The sequence below is a fragment of the Oryzias melastigma genome, linkage group LG2, assembly GCF_002922805.2.
Source record: "Oryzias melastigma strain HK-1 linkage group LG2, ASM292280v2, whole genome shotgun sequence".
Classification (NCBI taxonomy): Eukaryota; Metazoa; Chordata; class Actinopteri; order Beloniformes; family Adrianichthyidae; genus Oryzias; species Oryzias melastigma.
In genome coordinates this window covers 12,143,595-12,157,324 of record NC_050513.1, presented here as the reverse complement: position 1 = coordinate 12,157,324, position 13,730 = coordinate 12,143,595, and the positions used below count along the sequence as shown (strand labels likewise).

The following is a 13,730-nucleotide window of genomic DNA, read 5'->3' as shown; positions in this document are numbered from 1 at the left end:
AATATGGTTCTGAACGTCTGGGGCTACCCTAACCCCCCCAGCCGGGCGGACAGGTCCAGCAGTGCCGGTGAGTTTCTAACCGTGTTCTTGTCGGCTCTCAGCCCCACAGACAGCCGGTACGCCTCGTCCGGCGAGCTGAGCCGCGGCAGCTCCCAGCTCAGCGAGGAGTTCCCGCCGGAGGACGGAGAGAGCCTCCGAGGGTCGGAGTTCTACGACGAGAACGACTCCTACCATTCCTGCCACTCCTCCGTCAGCTACGGCAAAGAGGACTCCCCCGGCTGGGAGGGCGAGGACCAGCACGCCGTCTACAGCGACGAGGGAAGCTACACCAAAGACGGGGGCGAGGAGGGGGCGCTGTACGACGATGAGGAGGGGAACATGTACCTGGATGAAGGCCAGTATAACTATGAAGATGAGGAGGAGATTCCCTATGAGGAAGATGAGCATCTGTACCCTCCAGACGACCCGCAGAGCAAAGCCCAGGCTCCTCCCTTCTCCCCAAGCCCCGCCCCCTCCCTGATGCCCCCTGAGGGCGTGTCCTCCAGCAGGCCCCCGCTGGAGAAGCAGACCTCTCTGCATCAGCAGCAGCCGCTCCCGGATCAGCTCCAGAACCCCCCAGCTCCAGAACTACCTGCCGCTTCGCAGGACCGCGTCCCCCCCACAGTCACTGCAGACTCCACCAAGCCCCCCCTCACAGCCCCTCAGCCAGAGCTGTGCGTGCCGGCCTCCTCCACTCCATCCCAGGGGGGGCCAGCTCTGGACAGCAGGACTCTGGAAGCTGCACCCCCAGAGGCAGCTGAGGAGGAACCCAAAGACCTGCAGCCGCTTCCAGCAGCAGACGCCGCCCCGGCGGCGCCCGAGAGGACCGAGGAGCCCCCCGTCTCCAGGTGAGTTCATCGGTGTCGTCAGGATCCAGATCAGACACGGTTAGAGGTGCAGGGTGGTGCCGGTACCACAGAACTGGCATGGAACCGTGTTCCCTGTTCCTCCCAGTCTCCGCCCAGCTCTGGTGGAGGTTCAGGATGCCAACCACTGTAGCTCCGCCCTTCATTCATCTCGCCCACAGTAGCCAAGAGAAGGCTTTGACTTCCAGCTGGTTAATCACTGAAACCAAGGTGGGCGGGGCCAGAACCCCAATCTGGCTTGAAGAGAGTCTCTGAGCTTCAGAGAAACATTTGAAATCTGAGACGATGATGTCAAAGTTGGCCTCTTCATCATCTTCATCATCCTCATCACAGCCTAACATTCTGACTTTCTGTTGAATGAAATTCAAGTTAGTCCCGTGAACGCCAAAGTTTTAGCTGTAGTTTAGTGAACGCCGTTTCCTCGGATTCTGAACCGTCCAAAAGCGTCTTGGTGTCGTCATTGAACCTTCTAGTAACTTGTTGCACATCAACGCCGCTTTGCTCCGCGTCAGAATCAGCTGATCTACGCTGAACGCTTCAGGGTGTTTATGTTATTGAGGCGTCGCTGGCGACCGCTGCGGTGTTAACCCTTTCAGTGCTCCAGTTTCAACCGTTAATATGATCATTGTGTCATGATCCAGTGCTTCAGTTTTGTCATGTTCTGTCTCACCATTTTCAGGTTAATCATCCACAGATGTTTTCCTTTAATCATCCTCAGTGTATCTGAGTGTCTGGTCTTCAGTTTCTCAGTGTCAGCTCATCTGCTCTTCTTTGTCACTCGTTTGTTCTCATGGTTTGGTCATGTTTAAGTTGGTTTAGTAAATGTTTGTCTCCTGCGTTTGGGTCCTTCGCCACCATCCCTGACACATTGCAGGAGATTGAGGAGGATTCACAATCCTCTGCAATGATCATGTTAACAGTGAAAAGCTGCAGAACATTAAATATTTGGTTTGAAATCTTCTTCTTGTTCTTAACGGGGTTTCAGCTTCCCAAAGAGGGAGCTCATGGAGCCGGGTCCTGCCAGAGCCAAGGCCAACTGGCTCCGCCTCTTCAGCCGAGTCCGGCTGCAGCTCCAGGAGGTAGAGGCCGCTGGGTCCACCCAGCTGTTGTGTTTTACTGTCTGAACACGAGCAGCCGGATAAATGACCCTGCATGCCTGTGTGTACGAGTGTTCGGTTGACCTGTTTGCCGTGTTCCCAGTTTTTGGTGACTCTGTGGAGGAGACGGTCTTGTGGTTCTAATGGTTTCTGTTTACCCCTGTATTGTTTTCCATTTCATTATTTTCTTTTCAGTCGTTTGCCATCCCCGTAGCGATTTGCATGTTGTCCGTTCTGATAGGCCAGGACCAGACTCTCAGGTGGGTGTGGCCAGAAACGTGTCATCACTAGTTCACTTTGGCTCATGTTAAAGTTGATGTTATTCTGAAGGTCAGCAGGAGGTCAGGGTCGTTCCAACATATTTATGTCTGCTAACTTGTTTAATGTTTAAATTCAGAGTTTGTCAAATATATTTAGAAGTTTCTCTTTAGACCAGGTTCAGAACATGAAACCTGATAGCTCCAGACAGACTCGTGGAGAAGAGATGATCAGACTAGAATGAAGAGAATCCTAGTCAGTAAATCTGTTTGTGTTCAGTTTCAATCCTAAAAACAAGCCGGAGGTAGAATGAAGGTTCATCTGAGGCCAAACTGACAGACATGGAGGGATGTAGAAGATCAGGGTTGTGTCTTCATCCTCTCTGTGTCCTCTCAGGCTCGCGGTGAGAGCGTCGGCATCGCGTCTCTGCTGCTGTCAGCGGGGTGAGTCACGACCTCTGACCTCTGATCAGACGTGGAGCCAGCAGAGTGATGGATCTGCTTTCTGTTCACATGTTTGTGTCCAGCATGGGGGGGGCGCTCTACAGCATCGACAGCATGCCCGACCTCCGCAAGAGGAAAGCCATGCCTTTGGTCCGAGACCTGGTCAGTTTCTGCTCCGATCGCTTCATCCCGACGGACGCACAGATCCGCTTCACTTCCTGTTCCTGTCTGTCCGCAAACGCATTCTACTGCCTTCTTCATTCCTTCTTTCATTCCTTCCTTTGTTCCTTTCTTCCTTCCTTCTTTCCTTCCTTTCCTCTCTCAGATCTTCCACTCTTCACAGCATCATACCTGTTTCAGTCTTCATGAAAATCAAATGTTTCCGTTTCTGAACTTTCTTTCTCTTCTTGTCGCCTCAAATTGGGACCGTCTCTTCCTCCTGTCGCTGCTGCAGGCGATGGTGAGTTCCTCTTTGACCCGTAAATATTCTCTTAAAATGAAAACATAGAAGTCTGGTTGTGTTTTGGAGACTCAGATACATAAACGGTTCATTTCAACCTGAAAGGATTGACTGGTTCAGAAGAAGTCTGTCAGTGAAAGCTTTATCTTTGTAACGACTCTTTGCTATTGTTCTGATGAAGGAAGGATTTTCCTCCATGTTCTTCAGATTATTGTTTTAGACACTGACTGTACCGTTTGTCCTTCAGTCTTTGGTCCAGAACTCCAGGAAGGCAGGAATCACTTCAGCGCTGACGTCCAGCACCCTCCACAACGAAGAACTGGTCAGAAATCCCTCAGAATGTCCTCTCAGTAAATCCAGAGTCGTTCCTTGATCCTCTTCTCTGCGGTTTGCCAGAAAAGTCACGTGTATAAGAAGACCCTCCAGGCTCTCATCTATCCCATCTCCTGCACCACGCCGCACAACTTCGAGGTGTGGACGGCCACCACACCCACGTACTGCTACGAATGCGAGGGGCTGCTGTGGGGCATCGCCCGCCAAGGCATGCGCTGCACAGAGTGCGGCGTCAAATGCCACGAGAAGTGCCAGGACCTGCTGAACGCCGACTGTCTGCAGAGTAAGAGAGGCCGGCCGGTCTCAGTTCACGTTAATCTGATGACCTTTAGGACTCAGGGGTCATTCCAGGTGAACGAAGCCTCAGAGGCTTCAGTGACGGTTTCCAGGAATCCATGAAGGAACGTCTCTGCCTGTGTTTGAGCTTTGGGTTCAGCTCAGTGCAGCTGCAGCTCCGTGATCTTTCCTTCTTCAAATGTCCTCATCTTCTGACACTAGCAGATCATTTTGCCTCTTTTGGCGTTTTTCTGTCACTTTCAGGAGCAGCAGAGAAGAGCTCCAAACACGGCGCAGAGGACCGAACGCAGAACATCATCATGGTTCTAAAGGACCGCATGAAGATCCGGGAGAGGAACAAGCCTGAGATCTTTGAGCTCATTCAGGAGGTTTTCACCGTCCCCAAGTCCACCCACGTCACGCAGATGAAGCAGATCAAGCAGAGCGTGCTGGATGGAACTTCCAAGTGGTCTGCCAAGATCAGCATCACAGGTGTGTGTGTNGGGGGGGGGGGGGGGGGGGCAGCATGGCAGGAGGCACACGAGAGCCTAGTCCAAAAAAAGTTGACTAACGTGCTGGAGTAAAGCATCCGTCATGTGATCTACAGGTGATCTCTAGTGATCAAAGGTCATCCACAGGTGATCCAGAGGTGGTGATCCACAGATTGTGATCCATATGTGATCACAGGTGATCGTAGGTGATCCACAGGTGATCACAGGTGATCCACAGGTGATCATAGGTGATCCACAGGTGGTCACAGGTGATCATAGGTGATCCACAGGTGATCATAGGTGATCCACAGGTGATCCACAGGTGGTCACAGGTGATCCAGAGGTGGTGATCCACAGATTGTGATCCATAGGTGATCACAGGTGATCGTAGGTGATCCACAGGTGATCATAGGTGATCCACAGGTGATCCACAGGTGGTCACAGGTGATTCAGAGGTGGTGATCCACAGATTGCGATCCATAGGTGATCACAGGTGATCGTAGGTGATCCACAGGTGATCATAGGTGATCCACAGGTGGTCACAGGTGGTCACAGGTGATGCAGAGGTGATCCACAGGTGGTAATTCACATGTTATCACTGGTGATCTTAAGTGATTACAAGTGATCCACAGTTGATCACAGGTAAATCACAGATGATCACAGGTGATCCACCGGTGACCGGACTAACCATCTCCCATTGTTCCAGTGCTATGTGCTCAGGGCCTCCAGGCAAAGGATAAAACGGGATCCAGTGATCCGTACGTTACGGTCCAGGTGGGAAAAACAAAGAAAAGGACCAAGACCATCTACGGGAACCTGAACCCGGTTTGGGAGGAAACTTTTAACTTGTGAGTGAATCATATAAATCACAGAAATGTGTTTTTAAAGGCGGGAAACATTAAAACCGTTAAAAAATATTCTTACTTCCTGGTTCCATCTCTGCAGCGAATGTCACAACTCCTCTGACCGCATCAAAGTCCGAGTGTGGGATGAAGACGATGATATCAAGTCTCGTGTGAAGCAGAAGTTCAAGCGGGAGTCGGACGACTTCCTGGGTCAAACCATCATCGAAGTCCGAACGCTGAGCGGAGAGATGGACGTCTGGTACAACCTGGGTGAGTGAACCTAGAGGCTCCAGCAGGGTCGAACCAGCTGATGAACCAGCTGGTGAACCAGCTGATGAACCAGCTGATGAACCAGCTGGTGAACCAGCTGATGAACCAGCTGATGAACCAGCTGATGAATGCTTCCACTCTTCACAGACAAACGCACAGACAAGTCGGCCGTTTCCGGAGCCATCCGCATGCACATCAGTGTTGAGATCAAAGGAGAGGAGACCGTGGCTCCGTATCATGTTCAGTACACATGTCTGCATGAGGTACGCCTGTTTCCACCTTACACTCCCTTCCACAGTTCAGAGTTTCTTCTTTTTGCATATTTTGAGGTGAAGTTGTCATTCCTTTAAGTTCGATGTTGCAGCTCTTAGACACATTTAATGTTCTTCTCTAGTATATAAGATTTGTCAGGACATCTCATCAATCATATTGTGAAATCTAAATCTTAATATTTTAAATCCCAGTTTTTATATTCTTACTTTCAAAAGAATCGAGACAATATTCCAGTCATTTGATGAAAAAAACTTTCCTGATTTCGATCAGGATTATCTAGTTCTGGATCAGCTTCAGGATCCTGAAGGATCAGCTTCAGGATCCTGATGAATCAGCTTCAGCTCGTTTCTCTGTTTCCACCTCCTTCCTGTCTTGGTTCCTGATCCTGTCCGGACGCTCCAGTCGATGAGTTCTGAGTAAAAACCACCGACGGATCCCAGACGTGCACAGTTCTGCTGCTCGGCTCATTACTCGGTGCATAGATGTGTTTTTATGGCGTCTCATTAGAGCCCATAAACCCATTGAGTGTTTCAGCGGTTTTGCTGCTCTCTAACCTCATTTATGGTCTTTAGACCAACAAACACTTTGGACGGAGTAATGAACTGAAACACTCTGAGAAATTTCGGTGACCTCGTCCTCTCCGGACGCTCCTCCGACTCCTCTGTGCAGAACCTCTTCCACTATGTGACGGACATTCAGAACAACGGCGTGGTGAAGATCCCCGACGCCAAAGGGGACGACGCGTGGAAGGTGTACTTCGAGGAGACCCCCCAGGAGATCGTGGATGAGTTTGCGATGCGCTACGGGGTGGAGTCCATCTACCAGGCCATGACGTGCGTGTCCGCTGAAGCTGCTGGTGGACGGCCGCCGCAGTTCCAGCTGTAAACGTTGGTTTCTTGTTGCCCTGCAGCCACTTCGCCTGCCTGTCATCCAAGTACATGTGCCCCGGCGTGCCCGCCGTCATGAGCACCCTGCTGGCCAACATCAATGCTTACTACGCCCACACCACCCAGGCCACCAACAACGTGTCAGCGTCTGACCGCTTCGCCGCCTCCAACTTCGGGGTGAGTCGGTCCAGAACCAACGTCTCCAACACTAGCAGGTGTTGGTCATTTGTGAGGCTCCATTGTCCCTGAACGTGTCCCCACGCCCACAGAAAGAACGCTTCGTCAAACTCCTGGATCAGCTCCACAACTCCCTGAGGATCGACCTGTCCATGTACCGGGTAAGAGCCTCTTCCTCAGACCGGATCACTGCTTCAGTGTGAAAACGGAGGAGGCGTTGCTGCTCCTCTGGTAGAAGATGGACCTTCAGGATCGCCGTCAGCCTCCCGCAGACATGCGGGACAGAAATGTCTTGTGTCTCACTGCGGTTTTTCTGTCCTCCACATGCAGAACAATTTTCCAGCCAGCAGTCCTGAAAGGCTGCAGGACCTCAAGTCCACCGTGGACCTCCTCACCAGCATCACTTTCTTCAGGATGAAGGTGCAGTCCGTCTCCAGACAGACGTTTTGGATGGAACAGAGTCCAACAGTTTTGTGTGTTTTAGGTCCAGGAGCTCCAGTCTCCACCCAGAGCCAGCCAGGTGGTGAAGGATTGTGTGAAGGCGTGTCTGAACTCCACCTACGAGTACATCTTCAACAACTGCCACGAGCTCTACAGCCGAGAGTACCAGACGGACCCGGTAAGACCATGGGCGGGGCTTGGGTTCATGGATAGAGAAGTTCCTTCTGTTTATTTTCATTTCCTAAACTTTCCTCAAAGGCTCATGGTTGAAGCTTTAGGAGGCTGCTTTGGGGATTCCTATCAATGTTTTCTCTGTAAATAAAACCATTTGTCCTCAAGGACTCGGTGGGATTCTGCTGAAATCAAAACCAATGGTTTTCTAACTGCAGACTTCAATCTTTCTCTTTGCTAAAATTGAATTGCAGCATCAGTGGTCTAGATAAAGCAGGAGATTACAGATAACATCATCAGGAATCCAACAAACCCATGCAGTGTTATACCCCAGTTCGTCTGGGGTTCTAGGGTGTAGCATAGAGGTACATGTAAGTGAAATGTGTAACAAAAACACAAATACAATTGTCTCCATAAAAATATAACAACATTTATTTACAAGAACTAAAAGTGAAGCAAAAGGCTTCAGGGTGAACCAAGGCCAAAATATCAAACAAAATCCCAACTAACTCAGTTCAAAGAATGACAAACACTAACCTCCCTGGACCAGGAAAGGCACTTCACCCCTACAGCTTCACCTAAATTAACCAAAACTAAACACTACACAGAGTGGGACCAAAACACAACCACAAAGAAACTACAAAGTGTGCACACACTAAAACAGGTGGAGAAGAGCATCGAGCTGCAGTGGAGGTCGGTTGCAGCCCAGCTCCCTTCTCCTGGTTTTAAAGGCTCCCTCCATCAGCTTTGGTCCAATGGAGCCACACTCTCCAGCACCACACCTGGAAGAGACACAAAGATCCACAAAACATACAGGAGTCCCACTCTGAGAGAAAAATACAGAACCAAAAAAAAAATACAAAACTAAATACGGCCACTGCCGTAACAGAAGCATGAAGGTCCGTTCAAGAAGACCTGGAGAGGACCAGACTCAGAAACTAACTCAAAATAACCAGAACCTGAACGATCACCAGACTTTCCTCCGCCGTGGAACACAGCAGAAGATGTTCAACCACGTGACCATGTGACCTGCATGCTGGAGGTCACAAACTCCACCATCAATTATCAAGTCAAAGTCTTAAGGATATAACTTCAAATCCTCAACAAACTGCTCATAGAGTGAAAAACAGTTCCTCTGAAGGCTCCTCTGAAGGCTCCTCTGAAGGTTCCTCTGAATCTGAGGGTTCCTCTGAAGGCCCCTTTGAAGCCTCCATATTCTGAAGGCTCCTCTGAAGATCCTGTTGCTAAATGCTGTTGTTTCTTTTCTTCCAGGCTAAGCAGGGAGCGGTTCCTCCAGAGGAGCAGGGCCCCAGCATCAAGAACCTGGACTTCTGGTCCAAACTCATCACTCTAATAGTTTCCATCATAGAGGAGGACAAGAACTCCTACACTCCCTGTCTAAACCAGTAAGTACAAATGTCTTAATGTTTTCCATCTCATTCAGTTCCTCTCAGATGAACACTTCTTCATTCTCCTTCCAGGTTTCCGCAGGAGCTCAACGTTGGTAAAATCAGTGCAGAAGTGATGTGGAACCTTTTTGCTCAGGACATGAAATACGCCATGGAGGGTGAGTGTTGGTGCTGGAGAGGATCCATGGAGGATCCAGCAGCAGATGGATGTTCATGTCAGCAGTCGCGTCTCCTCTGTTTGTTTCATCAAACTGCAGGAATCATTCTGAACAAACAGACTAGAACCGTTTCTATGGAGTCCTCCTAAATAGAAAAACATGTAGTCCCCCATAACTCCAATTCCCACAAGCCCCGCCCCTTTTCATTAGGTATAACTAGAAATCCCCAAACGCCCTCTGTAGAAACCAGAGTTCATTCAGCGTCTGCAGCGGTCGGTCAGGTTTAGAAACGTCACGCAGAAGACTCGTCTGCTTTGCTGGTAGTCAGGAGGCTGACTCTAACATGCTCTAACATACATCAGATCCGTGTCACTGCAGACCTGCCATAATGTCTGCTTTGCGTGTTCCTCAGAACACGAGAAGAACCGCCTGTGCAAGAGTGCAGACTACATGAACCTGCACTTCAAGGTCAAGTGGCTCTACAACGAGTACTGCAAGGACCTGCCCTTCTTCAAGAGCCGAGTGCCCGAGTATCCGGCGTGAGTCTGCACAAGAGTCTGTGGCGTCCAGCCGTCGCTCCTGAGCGCTTCCTCACCTGCTGCTGCTCCCACAGGTGGTTCGAACCCTTCGTCATCCAGTGGCTGGACGAGAACGAGGAAGTGTCCAGAGATTTTCTGCACGGCGCTCTGGAGAGAGACAAAAAGGACGGGGTGAGCCACCTCTTTACCCCCACCTGCAGACCCACCTGTCTCTGAACGTCCGCCCGTCTTCTGCCCACAGTTCCAGGTGACGTCGGAGCACGCCCTCTTCTCCTGCTCGGTGGTGGACGTCTTTTCCCAGCTCAACCAGAGCTTCGAGATCATCAGGAAGCTGGAGTGTCCCGACCCGCAGATCGTGGGTCACTACATGAAGCGCTTTGCTAAGGTCCGCCCCCAACTCCAGAAACCTTCAGCCTCACAGCAGAGACTTCCTAAAAATGCTTTTTCCTTTTCCTGTTGTCTTCAGACCATCAGCAACGTCCTCCTGTCTTACGCCGACATCATTTCCAAACTCTTCGCCAACTACGTCACCATGGAGAAAGTGGTGAGTTAGTGAGCCGACCGGTCGCTCCCCAGCTGGATCCTCAGCGGGGCGGTGCTAAAGGATGTCTGTCGTCTTCTTCACAGCCCTGCATCCTGATCAACAACATCCAGCAGCTCCGAGTTCAGCTGGAGAAGATGTTTGAAGCCATGGGGGGAAAAGACGTAAGCCCCTCCTCCCGGTCACTGCGAATGAAACATACCAACGAATGTCGTTTTTTTTATTCTACTGAAGCAAAACAAGACGACTCGTGAAGTGTTTTACTTTACAGACAGCAGTCAAACTCCAAAGAGGAAACCAAAAACCGTTTTGAAGGTTCTGAGGCGCTCGGGTCTCCATGATGATGGAGGGCTGATAACATGGATTTGAATCGATTCAAGCTTAATAGATCAATGATCTATTCATAAAAATTAGATCGATTTAGCACTTCGAGCTAAAGTCCATTAGCTTGATGCTAACGTATAATAGGATTTCCCATAGGACGGCTAATGCTAACACCTGGTCGAGGTAAACAAACATTCTGACTAAATGAACATCTTTACATGAATTTTCCAAACTCTTTTAACCAAATATTTTTTTCAACCATTTGTGGTTTAAAACATTGTTTTTTGCTCATTCTTTCTTCTCCTTCTGGAATAAGGTGGAATGCTATAGCGCGATCGCCACCTAGTGGCCAAACTGAAACGCCTCCAGGAGAAGCAGAACAATGTTTGGAGCTTCTCTGTTTGAGATTCCATGAAACACTGGATGATATTAACAATCTCAGTATTTCACTGATACATTTATCAGGATGTGATCTGGATCAGATTAATATGAATATATACAAAACATACAGTAGATTATTAATTTATTTGTAATAAAATTTGTAAAGTCAAAGTTGAATTAAATTGAAGAATTGAAAGAATCTAAAGAATCTGAATGGAATGGTTTCTGGAATTGTCAGAGATACTCGGCCCTAATGGAAAGCTCCAGCTTTGGTTGCTGAAACGGAGAACTTTCACCGTCATGGAGGTCTGATGTCTAAAGGAAGCAGCTGTGAACTCAGCAGTTCACGTCACGTCATCCATGATCTGAGAGGATCCAGCCTCTGACTGAAGATGTTCCACATTTTCTGAAAGGATTCTCTTCTGGTGGAACTTTAGGAAACGTTTAGAGATCCAGACGCGTCCAGCTGACTCTCAGCTGTTGGTGCTTTTATTCATGACGCCGTATGAGGTTCTAGTGTGCGACGGACGCCTTCTTATTTTGTATCTTTGTTTCTGACTCAGCTGTGCGTGGAGGCCAGCGACATCCTGAAAGACCTGCAGGTCAAACTCAACAACGTGATGGACGATCTGAGCCGCGTCTTCGCCGTCAGGTACGAGCTCGCCTTCCGCCTCGCAGAAACGTCTCTGAGAGCTTCCAGCGCGAACGCTTGTTCCTTTAAAGCTTCCAGCCGCACATCGAGGAGAACGTCAAGCAGATGGGAGACATCCTGGCTCAGGTGAAGGGAACCTCGAACGTGGGGAACGCCAGCAGTGTGGCGCAAGACGCCGACAACGTCCTGCAGCCCATCATGGAGTTCCTGGACAGCAAGTGAGGAGCTAAGTCTGACCCGAGCTGTGGGGTTTGAACCCACAAGCTGACCTGCTGCTCTCCCTCCAGCCTGACTCTGTTCGCTAAGATCTGTGAGAAGACGGTGCTGAAGCGCGTGCTGAAGGAGCTGTGGAAGCTGGTGATGAACACCATGGAGAAGACCATCGTGCTGCCGCCGCTCACGGACCAAACGGTGAGAACCGCCGCCGCATCGCAGCATGCACACAGCCACACAGAACACCATTACAGCCCTGGGGGGCAGCTGAGACCCCCCCCCTCCAGCCTGCTTCCCAGGAGGGTCTTTGTAAATGTCAACCACATTCAGCAGCATCGGCACCGCACTGAGCGTGTGCAGAAAGACTCGAGGAGCTGGATGACATGAAAGGAGCCCCCTCACCCCCATGAAGTCAGCATCGCCCCCAGAGCCTTTATAGACCGCTGAAGGGGGGCTGCACCATCCCAGTGACCACGCCGCTCCAAACATCCGCTCACGACTGCTCTCCAGCACGTGTGCGGAGGACGATCCGAGCGGAGAGACTCCGGCCTCCCGGAGAGACTCCGGCCTCCCGGACAGCAGCCGGCTTCTGCTTGTTTTGATGTGTCTGCTATTTCTGTGGGATTATGACCTAAAGAGCCTCATATCACTGATCACAACAACACTTCACTTTGGGTTTCTCCTGTAATCTAAAATAACAGATCAGCTCAACAAACTGATGAATATTTCAAATTGGTCACTTTATTTGAAATTGAACGGAAGCGTTTCTGCATTTCAGACGTCCATCATTCCTCTGAAAACGGAGCTCCTAGCGCTAAAATGAAATCTCTGAACATTTGGTGCAGAAATCCTCACATTTCTTTCATCCAATCAGGAGCGCTAAAAGTGATGAAAAAAACAAGATTGAAAATTTGACCAAAGAAATGGAACGTTTGAAAAAATAATATTGAAAATTAAAAAAAAGTGAATTTGAAACTTGAATAAAAAAAACTAAAACTGTTATTTTGAAAAATAATGTTTATTTCAACTTTCCCTTTTTTCATTTTTTTCATGTTTTTTTCAGTTCTTTGTTTTCAGCTGCAATTCAGATTTTCAAGTTTTCACGGCCAAGCTGATCCTAATTTACATGGGGGCGGGGCTTCAGCTGATTGGCTACCGGGACATGTTTCCCATGGGGTGAGAGAGAGAACTCAATCACACACCTTAGGTCACGCCCAACAAGATGAACACCATAAAACGACATTTTTAAAACGTTAAAACTGTAACTTTTTAACATAATTATGACTAATAAAGAGGCAGGAATATTATTCCAGAATAAATCAACTTAAACCTTAAACAATATTTTACTCTCCATTTTGTCAAAATTATACGAGTTAGAAATGAGAACAAGATAACATCGGGTCATTAATAACAATAAAATAAAATGATCTGGAGGGCCGGCTCCGGCCCCCGGGCCTCGACTTTGGCACGTCTTAAGGGGATCATGGGAAACGTCTCCTAGTAGCCAATGAACTCAGAGCCCCGCCTCCATGTAAAATTAGGATCAGCTCAGCAGCAAAAACTCCAAAACTCTGAGTTTAAACTGAAAACAGAGAACTGGGAGCAAAGAACAACAACGTTTTAATTGGTAACATTTTCTTTATTATGCAAGTTTCAAATTTCCTTTTTTACTTTTTTCAATCTGTTTTTTGTTGACTTGAAGCTGATCCGGATCTGACCCCCTGATATTTATCTTGATAACAAACTGATGAAGCTGCAGACGAGTTCGGATCCGAACCGCAGGGACAGGAAGTGGACCGTGTGATGACCAGAGACGGCGGATGATAGTAATGATGCTTCAGACGGACACGCCGCCGTCACGCCGACCCTCCTCATGAGGGGGGCGGGGCCGGCTCCCCTCTGGTCCCTGTTCCTGGTGGAGGTCCGGTTCCGTCCCAGAAGCTGGGAGGTGGTGAACTCTCTGGAATGCAGAAATCCTAAATGTCTGAGGTCCCTCTGACGGGGTCCAGACGAGCAGGGCCTTCCTGCGGGGGCCTCCATCTGCCCCGGCTTCCTGAATCTGGTGTGTTTTTGACGGATGTGCGGCTCTTTGCAGCTTGACTGACCCTTCTCTCTGGTTGTTGTTGTGGTTACGGTCACATCCTGCTCCCACCGCTCTCCTTCACAGATGATTGTAAGTACAGCTC

General features: G+C 49.4%; 1 protein-coding gene across 1 annotated transcript in view; it reads left to right on the top strand.

Moving 5' to 3' along the window:
- Positions 1-11,742, top strand: part of unc13a (unc-13 homolog A (C. elegans)) — a gene marked incomplete at its 3' end in the record, with an annotated part of 21,411 nt that extends 9,669 nt beyond the window's left edge. Inside the window, 26 exon segments of the mRNA XM_024288959.2 lie at positions 102-887; positions 1,891-1,984; positions 2,657-2,703; positions 2,787-2,865; positions 3,158-3,163; positions 3,411-3,485; positions 3,560-3,779; positions 4,037-4,264; positions 4,970-5,111; positions 5,209-5,378; positions 5,526-5,641; positions 6,321-6,484; positions 6,562-6,715; positions 6,808-6,876; positions 7,046-7,135; positions 7,200-7,334; positions 8,600-8,733; positions 8,809-8,894; positions 9,307-9,433; positions 9,508-9,604; positions 9,675-9,818; positions 9,900-9,977; positions 10,061-10,138; positions 11,243-11,331; positions 11,403-11,549; positions 11,619-11,742. Of these exon segments, the coding sequence (XP_024144727.1) occupies positions 102-887; positions 1,891-1,984; positions 2,657-2,703; positions 2,787-2,865; positions 3,158-3,163; positions 3,411-3,485; positions 3,560-3,779; positions 4,037-4,264; positions 4,970-5,111; positions 5,209-5,378; positions 5,526-5,641; positions 6,321-6,484; positions 6,562-6,715; positions 6,808-6,876; positions 7,046-7,135; positions 7,200-7,334; positions 8,600-8,733; positions 8,809-8,894; positions 9,307-9,433; positions 9,508-9,604; positions 9,675-9,818; positions 9,900-9,977; positions 10,061-10,138; positions 11,243-11,331; positions 11,403-11,549; positions 11,619-11,742 (3,679 nt within the window).
- Between the last annotated feature and the right edge of the window lie 1,988 nt (positions 11,743-13,730).